Raw genomic sequence first — 9,551 nt, forward strand, 5'->3', positions numbered from 1 at the left:
ATCCTACTAGAAGCTGCCTACACCCGTAGGGTTGTGGAAAAATTGGTGGTTATTATTGTAAAGATGTGATTTTCTGAAAATATTTATGTCTTGACTATAAAACCTATGTTTGTATGTATGTCAATGTGAGATGTGAAAATATATTTTTAGAAGTTCGTAATTTAATAGTACTTGAGATGCTGACTTTATATTAGTAGAGATAACCACGCATTTACTTCCCCGTCAATGAGGAAGGAACGGTTTTTTTCCTCTTCACAACCACTTTCCATAGTTCATACTACTTCTAGCGAGACCATAGGCAAAGATGGTTATGCAATTAAGTGGTTATTTATCCTATTTCCATAGGCATCTTGCAGCAAGACCATCAAATTATATTAACTCAATAAAAAGATTGAAACAGGAGCCAAATTGAATTACCAAGCACATATATAAATTTTACTAGTAGTTTATGAGATTTTTTTAAAAAAATATGAGGTAAATACCTAGGGTTATTTATAACTCTACCGTTCTTAGGCCTGTTCGCCTTGTATGACAAACCTGTATGCAGGTTTACTAGTTTAAAATGAGACTCGTTGAGGCATGCGTACAAGAAGCCTTCAAAATTCGGGTCTAAATATATCAGCCTCATTGATTCAGCCAAGTATAGTGAATGATGCTTCGCAATGTGCCGCTCTTACTTTCTGATAGGTATTGTTGGAGTGAACTTTTTTTTTGTTAAGGAGTAATTCATAAAAGGAACAAAGTCCAACATACAAGATCCGCACATACGCTAGGCCAAAGGAAATAAAACAAAGAACACGGCTCACCAACTCGATCAAAGTAGAAAGAGTGAAAGAAAACGACAACTCACTAATCTATGGGTCAAAGACCCTACAACCGAAAACATAAAAACAACTATACTAACAATTCCACCACACCCACCTCTAAAGCTAGCTAACATTAACATCGTCATCAACATTGACAGTCATAAGGTAGCAGTGTACACTATATCGGAGCGTAGAAACCCAAATACCCGACACCATTCTAATTCCAAGACACATATCATATGGAAACCCACATACAAAACAACATCATACAAACCACCATCGAACCTCAACATATGAAGGAGATGAGCCTGACGAAAGAGAACCAAGAATCGTAACCGTAATCATAACAAAGAATCAGTACCGAAGAAAATGGGGAGTGATGAACCCACGCGTGAGCACCCATAATCCAATTGGTAAGTGCCCAAATGCACTTTAAGCGTTTAGACACACAAGCTTTCATGAGAGTATGCAATGGTAGTTGACGAGTTGTTTTGGTGTTGAGTAACTAATAATCTTGAAACATTTGGGATAGATTGACACCGATTTAAGGAACTAAGTCCTTCCAAACTGGACCAAGTCAATAGTATCCACAAAGGGATAATGCACCAAACATTGGGTGAAAACTGCACCACAAAATGGGTGAAATGACTACATACAGTAGTAAGCAAAGAAAATAAGATAGTTACCACATATGGGCCAAAATCCTAGACCTAGGCCAAGACCCAAGTCCAGACTCTCGGCTCATGAGGCGGAAGCCCAAAGCCCATGGGAAAGAACCAGGCCCAAAGGGCCGGTGCAGCACACCCAGTAGCCGTTGTCCTTGTCGTTGGTTGCCGCACCAGAGTTCCTTGCCACCACCATAGTTGACGCAAAATCTTGATAAGAAACACCTTTATATCACAGCACCTCCAACCCAGCAGCACACCCATTGGCTAATGAGGGAATCCAATATGTAGTCCGACGTCGGGATCGCCGCACCACCATCGAAGTCCTCATATTGCCGTTGGGATCAGTAGTCAACCACCAAATCAGAGTCATCAGACAAGCAGAACCACCCACACATCCATCAATCATCAACAAAACCCCAAAAGAGACGGATATCTACTATGGGAATTGCGCAATTCCTTCCACCGAGCCACGATGACAACATCCCGTGCCACGCACCGCATTCACTAGCTAGGCCATTGGTCGTAACGCGCCACTGCGCAACCGGATGAGAGGTAGGAAAGAAATGGTTTTTTTTTTTTGAAAATCGTGTGTGTGAGACGTGTTCTAAAAGGCAGTGTTCATTTGGTGGTGGTATGGAGTGAACTTCTTTTAAGTGAACTACTAAGTACATTTTCTAGTTCCATTTTGATGGTGCTCTCGATCCTAATTCCAATTCGGCTGGCCTTGGGGCTGTTTTCCGAAATAGTGATGGTAGTCTTTTGGCAGTGTCGGCATCGCCAGTTTATGGCAGGTTCAGTCCCAGATCAGTTGAAGCCCTCACTCTAGTTCATGGTTTGTGTGGTTAGCTCTACACCTTGGTTTCCTACACTTGTGGTGGAAGGCGACGCCCTTACTATTATCTCTTCTCTTCAACAGCAATTGCAGGACTTGAGTAGTGAGGGTCATATCCTTGATGAAGCTCGTTTCTTTTCTTCCTTTCTGCCTTCTTGTAGTTTTCGTTTTGTTCGTCATTTAGCTAATCGTCGAGTGGCTCATAGGTTGGCTAGGTCTGCTTTGTTGTGTCCTTTTTTCTATTTACAGTCGGCTCCATCATGGTTGCTAGGTTGTGTCATGTCAGATTTTAAACTTGAAATCTAGTGGACTAATCCTTTTTCTATTGAATTATGGTCCGGAACTCATTGTAATTAATCTTAAGTGAATGGATTCATCTTTATTAACAAAAAAAAGTACATTTTCTAGTAGAACTATTATGTACTGTACATCATGATTTGTACTCAAAATATGAATCATATTGACTTTAATTCAATCTCCCAGATGGTATGACTAGAGTTCATTCCTGCTTGATGAGTACTTTCCTTTTCTTAGGAACTTTCCGCCATTTTCAAGTTAAATGAGCTTTGGTGCTTCAACAGGTAGCTTTGGAAAATTGTCTTGGTTGTTTTACACATTAAAATCACTACATATGGCCTAACTATTTGCCTTTTTCATAAATTCAGAAATATATCCACTTGAGCGACCCTCGAGTGCTCCCCCATCGATCTATCACAGTAATACTCAAATCTGGTGACTTATCTTTTTTCTTCTTTTTTTTGGACGAAGACTTATTCATGTTCAAGTAGTAAATGTTTTCAGAGAAGGTTAGAAATTTAGAAAGGTCTAAAACTTGGCTGTTCTCCAATTTTTCCAATACCAATATTTTACTAGCTAGCTTTCCTCTCAAGCAGGCACTGGAAACTAGATACATATATGATACATGGTACAAAAATACAGCCTTGGCCACCATTATGTATTAACAAAATTACCAATCATACATGATTCTGGATTTCTGGTGGCTCTACATATTATTATACAGTTAGAGGCTATTCTCAATTGTCATATATATGGTGCATATATAGTATTTCCAACTTTGAGTAGAAAATATTTATAACCATGGAGAGTTGGAGACACGGATCGAGTTGCCTTCCGTGCCCGAGTATGGTCCAATTTTGATTTTCACTTCTCTCTTCCCTTCCGTAATGCCATTTTCTTACTAGAACCATCTTTGCTGATAACAATTCCCAGCAACTTCATTGGCTCGTGAGCTTCTTCGAGCATTTGAACGACACTTCTCATCGAAGGTCTTAGCTCTGGAAGCCTAGCTGTGCATAGAATCGCAATTCTCAATACCTTGATAGCCTCTTCCGTATAAGCCTCAGGAATATACGAGTCCACCACACCTAACACACTCTCTCTACTCTTCAGGTTGTCACATATCCAGTTCACTATATCTTTGTTGTCCCCAAAGGATGGATCTATCGGCTTTTTCCCAGTCACTAGCTCCATTAGTACTACCCCGAAGCTATATACATCGCTCTTCTCATTCACCTTGTAGGTGTAACCATATTCTGCAAAGCCAAAAGTCAAATTAGTACAATATCGTAATTGATTGCGGTAAAATAAAACCTGTATAAAAATTAAGAATTTGATCACTAACCAGGAGCTATGTAACCGTGTGTTCCAGCAACAACATGAGTCGAGTCGTTGATTCCATTAGTCTGAACAATCTTGGCAAGACCAAAATCCGCAATCCGGGGCTTCAAGAACTCATCTAACAAAATGTTGCTCGACTTGACATCTCTATGAATCACTAGCCTCTCACAGCCATGGTGTAGATACTCCAACCCTTTGGCTGCTCCGACTGCAATCTCGTACCTTGTATCCCAATCAAGCTTCATCTTCTCACACATGTGCAGCCGATCCCACAAGCTTCCATTCGGTAAGTACTCGTAGACCAACAAGCTCGAGTCCTCACTAGTAATGCTGCAGAACAGCTTCACCACATTCACATGCCTTATTGAGCTCAGAGTCTGCACTTCAGCGTCGAATTCCTTTGATTTCGAACTACCACTGCTACGTCTGCCGCCAAGCATAGGTGTGGTGCTCTTGGACTTTTTCCCGCCACTTGGATCAGTGTTCCATATGTGCTTCACGGCGAGGTCTCTGCCATTAGAAAGTGACACTTTGTAGACATTTCCAGAACCTCCTTTTCCGATTAGATTCTCTTGAGTAATGGAATCAAGAATCTCACCCTCACTGAAGGTTATTACATGGAAGGACTTTACATCCCAAGTTTCTTCTTTCAATGAACGGTCTTGATCCTTCTCCTTCTTCTTTAAGAACACGAAGGAAATGAGTGAAACAAACAGTATTGCTGTACCTATTGAGAAGCAAATAATGAGTGTTCTGACATCATCGGACAATTCCTTTTCCGGCGGACACCGTGGGAAGTAAGTGATGTCCATGCTGCATAGACCCCGGTTACCGAAAAAGCTGCCGTTGTAGGCTGCGATGGAGAGAGATTTTGGCACAGCACCAGTCAGCCTGTTGTGCGAGAGATCAAGTATGCTTAGTCTCAGAGATGCTAGACCTTCTGGGATTTTACCAGAGAGTTCGTTCTGAGACAAATTTAGAGAATTCAAGGTCGGCAAAGAGCCTAAAGATGATGGAATTTCACCAGAGAGAGAGTTGTTTGCCATGTTCAAATCACTCAGAAAACTACAGCTTCCTAATGACTTGGGAATCGAAGAAGACAACAAGTTGCTCTGTAAATACAGGGTACCCAATTGCTTCAAGTCCCCTATCTTCTTTGGAATCTTACCAGAAAACTGATTGTTATTCAACTGAACCGAAACTAACGAACTTGTCTCCGAAAGCTCGTCCGGTAATTCACCAGATAAGCGATTGTAACTTAGAAGCAACTGCGCAAGATTATTGGCGTTTCCGATATCGGAAGTAATCGAACCTTCAAAGTGATTCGAAGAGATGTCAATGATTGTCACGTTCGGCAATCCCCACAGTCCAGCCGGAACCACACCGGAGAGCGAGTTGTCGCTGACCCTGAACCGGGTCAACGTCGTGCACTTGGCATAGCTGGCCGGTATCTCACCAGTCAACTTGTTCTGAAGCATGAGCAGCTGATTCATCGTCCCTCTCTTGCACATGTCTGGTGGAATAGTCCCGGTCAGGAAATTCTCCGACACGTCGATGAAGTTCATCTCCGACCAAGACCCCAGTTTCTGTGGCAGAGGACCGGTGAGCTTGTTCCCGTACAAAGAAAAATTCACAAGCCTCTTAAATTCGCCAAATTCTTCCGGTATTCCGCCTGAAAAATTGTTGGTATAGAGCTGCAGAGAAACCAAATTGGTCAGGAACGCCAACTCGTTCAATTCTCCTTCTAGATGATTCTCAGAGGCATCGAAGCTCTCGAGATTGGTGAGGTTTCTTAGACCCAAAGGAAGCTTTCCGGTGAAGGCGTTGTTGTAGAGCTCCAGCTGCCAGAGTTTGGTGAGCTGTCCAATCTCTGCCGGAATTTCTCCTGTCATATTGTTATCGGACAATTCCAGGTTGATAAGATCGACCAAGTTCCCGATTTCGTTTGGTATTGTTCCTTGGATACTGCAGTTGGCCAAGTATAGCCACTCGAGCTTTTTAAGATTGACTACTTCCTTTGGAAACGGGCTGGGATCGAAGGGGTTGTCACCCAAGCTCAAACGAATCAGACCAGTCATGTTGGTGAGAGAAGTCCACGGGAATATCCCGGAAAGCGTGCTTCCGTTCAAATGAAGATGCTCAAGTTTGGACAAGGAAGATATGTCCGGGAATGGAACCGCGAACAAGTTATTCCCCAAATCCAGGTACTTCAAATTCGTGCAGTTTCTCAAGTCCTCCTTGATCGTCCCGTGCAGGAAGTTGGACCCGAAAGCGAGCTTTTCCAACGATGGAAGTTGACATATGGAGTCCAAAGGGAGAGACCCCGATAGCTTCTTGTTGGAGAGCTCGATTTCTCGAACCGAACCAACCTCGTTGCAGGTGATTCCGGTGAAGGAGCAGACCGAGCTGGCGGTGGAGTCCCATGTGGAGAAGAGTTGGGTGTTGGAGTCTTGGAGGGAGGATTTGAGTTTTAGCAGGAGTTGAAGCTCGTCGGCTGCGGCGGCGTGGGAGAGGAGGAAGAGGAAGAAGAGGAGGTAGAGATGGAGGTGGTAGTTTTGGGGTGATCGCATGATGGGGGTGACAGAAGAAGAGGGTGGGTTGTGAATGGACTTTGAAGATGGGTGGAATGCGTAAGTGAGACTCCAAGAGTGTTTGCCATTTTAACCAAAAAAATGGTGCTTGTTGACTGTTGAGGATTGAGGTTAATGATTACATTTTCGTCTATTGTGAATTTTTCACTTTCCGAGTGTAAGTCTTTGACGAATGAGATCATAAATCATTACCCGCCAAAGAGAAAGAGGAATTTGTATTTCCATTGCAACGGTCACGACTCTCTTTAATTTGGTAAATAGGAAGCTTCTAAATTTCCGAAAGCATATATATGTAATTACGCCTCATCGTTTTTGTGATTGTAGGTTTTGAATAGAATGAAAAATCATTTACACAAAGATTATCAAACTTATCCGCCCTCAAATATATACATAGCTTATTAATTCAGTTACTCTCGCGCGACCTAATCTAAACATTTCGTAAGCTGCTAAAAGTCTATATACAAAAATACATTCGGACTTTGCGTATCCATTCATTCATGTAGCTATTATTGAGTATGTGTGTTTGAAGACTAATCTGATGGAACATCAGGCTCTCTGTAGTACTCTTCATGTCATTTTATTTCTTTACCAAGTACTTTCTTTTTTGTTGATTAATACAAGTTTATAGTTCATTAAAATGAATAGAAGGGTTGTTGTTTAAAGTTTTGTTTCTTTTCAGTAACTAAAGCTTCTTGCCGGTGAATGCTATGCTCACCAAGAACTGCCGGCAATACAAGAATCATGACGTACGTGGCCACAAACATAGTTGGACTATAAACTTGGTCTTATGGTGCTTATATCTCTGGGATTCAGATTATTCATTATTGCAACTATTACTATATATACTTCTATATATATATATATATATATATATATATATCTAGGTTTTTGTCTTAGCTGAAGCTTTTAATCATTTATTTTGTGTTCGTGGTTGGGAAAAGGAAGATCTTGTTCGTGCCATCACTATTTCCTTTTAGTTTTCCATCTCATTTCCACTAGCTCATCACAAGCTGGCCAAGATTTTATTGGTGACCCACATTCCACATGCTCGAAGAAATAGATCGGAAGCAAATGGGAAAGTTGCTCTATCATCATGCACCAAGTTAGGTCGGCCATTTTTGTCTTGGATGTAGCTAGCTAGAAAAAAAGTTAGACCCGAAGAAAAACGTAAGACTTTGAAAAGACAACTCGATAAGAAAAAGAACAAACCGACTAATTTGGCAAGAGAAGTAGTTTTGTATATCAACTGGTTAAAGAGTGAAGCAAGGGATTAATGGAGTGGCATTGCATCAAGGAATGAGAATCATTGATCAGATTCAGGTTGCTTCGACTTTCTTGAGACTTAAGCTAGCTTGCTACCTATTTGCACTGCATCTTTTCGGGATTACATCGTCTAAAGCGAGCAATAATCAGCACCAGCAATTTATTACAGAAACTCAAACAATCTTATTTCTTTAGTACTATGGCAAGATGCATTTATAAGTCATATGTATCATGATCCATTGGCAACTCGATTTAGAATTCTAGATCTAATAAAATTTGACCCAAACTTGAGTTTCTTGATATGAATTTCTGCTTAAAATCCGCAAGACAAAGTGAATTTATTACAGACGAAAAGGAGCATGTACACCATAATAGGAGATTAGGAGGGACCTGGCATTTCTTCCGCCAAAAACAAGCCATTAACTTATTTGTTCCTCGTAACCTATAACTCTTCTCTCGTAGTTTTTTGTTGTTATAAATTTATAATATTAAATTTTTTATAATAAGGATAAAAAAATTATTTATATTTGTGTTAGCACATTTATCATGCGTGTTTTTATTCTTTTCAGATTAGCGTATTTTGAGTGAATTACATATTAACTACAAAACCTATTTTTAAAGTACCGTTGTTTGCCTAGCCCGAGAGAGAAATATTAGATAACACAAGTTAACTACATAAATCTCATTTCTCCATCATCTTATTAACCCCATAATTTGTTTTTTCATTTTTTGCCAAGGACCAACACATAAATATTAACTCTAAACAATGAGCAATGATGGAGACAAGGATTGGCCTCAACCTCAAATGTGAAAGCCGCCGATGCTGACTTGTATACAAACGTGGGATAATGCTTGGGGAGTAAAGAAGGAGCGACCCCAGACGCGACACGTAGGCCTGATCAGTGTGGCCCTCGCTTCAATGGAGATCTTCTTCTCTCTTTCTCTTTCTGATATTTGTCTGACGATTCAATGCATTCAGTCAAATTGTTTCTGAGAAGTGACACGTGGGGGTCCACCCTTTCTAGAAGGAATTGACCGAATTATTTTAGCACAATCATTCTTCAATCTCACTAGAATCTACCAAGTAATCATGGTAACTACCTTCTAACTCTTCTAGCTAGTAAGAAAATAACGCATTAATCTTCTTAATCGTGCAGAAAGTAGACTCCCAAATACCCAAAAACTCCCCAAAAAAAAAAACTTGTCCTCGTGTGTTAGAAGCAAACCCTAACGCCTTAGTTTTGAACAATTTCTAGACAGATAACAATTTCTAGAGTTTATGAACCTACTTTAATTTTGTGGAGCACATTATAGCTTAATGTAGCAAAACTATATCAGCTTATCTCACATTATATGAAAACTATATAGTATAAAATCGCACTTGAAGTTTCCACAAATTAGCTGCCTCATAAGACAAAACTCAAGTGGTACACAAAAAACCACCTCACGACAATCTAATATTTTAGGACTTCAAAATTTTGTTGCCTAACGTAGTGTAACACTAAACTATTGATATTACTAATAGTCTAATACTACAAACTTGTATTGTTCATATCTGACTTCCAGATTTCGAATATAATGTGCATTGTGAATTTGAGAAGGATAATTAATCAAATTAATGGCACTCTTAAACTACACAGCGTACATTTAATTAGATCGACAAAAATTATGCACCAAATTAATTTCGTTAAGTGATCAGAGATTGAGAGATCGAAACTGCAATGAAGAGGGATTGCTAGGTTTGACATCAAAC

The 9,551-nt window shown here is 40.2% G+C and overlaps 1 protein-coding gene across 1 annotated transcript; it reads right to left on the bottom strand.

Annotated features, from left to right (window-relative positions):
* Nucleotides 1-3,127: 3,127 nt before the first annotated feature.
* Nucleotides 3,128-6,584, bottom strand: LOC126794237 (receptor-like protein kinase 7). Its single transcript, XM_050520903.1, has 2 exons — nt 3,949-6,584; nt 3,128-3,859 (listed from the first exon to the last, which is right to left on the bottom strand). The coding sequence occupies exons 1-2, from the start codon at nt 6,512-6,514 to the stop codon at nt 3,468-3,470; spliced, it is 2,958 nt and encodes a 985-aa protein (XP_050376860.1). The 5' UTR covers nt 6,515-6,584; the 3' UTR covers nt 3,128-3,467.
* Nucleotides 6,585-9,551: the final 2,967 nt, after the last annotated feature.

The sequence above is a fragment of the Argentina anserina genome, chromosome 5, assembly GCF_933775445.1.
Source record: "Argentina anserina chromosome 5, drPotAnse1.1, whole genome shotgun sequence".
Lineage (NCBI taxonomy): Eukaryota > Viridiplantae > Streptophyta > Magnoliopsida > Rosales > Rosaceae > Argentina > Argentina anserina.

Bases quoted from the DNA above. Each gene is read 5' to 3' on its own strand.
- LOC126794237 (XM_050520903.1), bottom strand. From the start codon at position 6,514: ATGCGATCACCCCAAAACTACCACCTCCATCTCTACCTCCTCTTCTTC. The intron at 3,860-3,948 runs GTTAGTGATCAA...TTGGCTTTGCAG, and splicing joins ACACGGTTACATAGCTCCTG to AATATGGTTACACCTACAAG.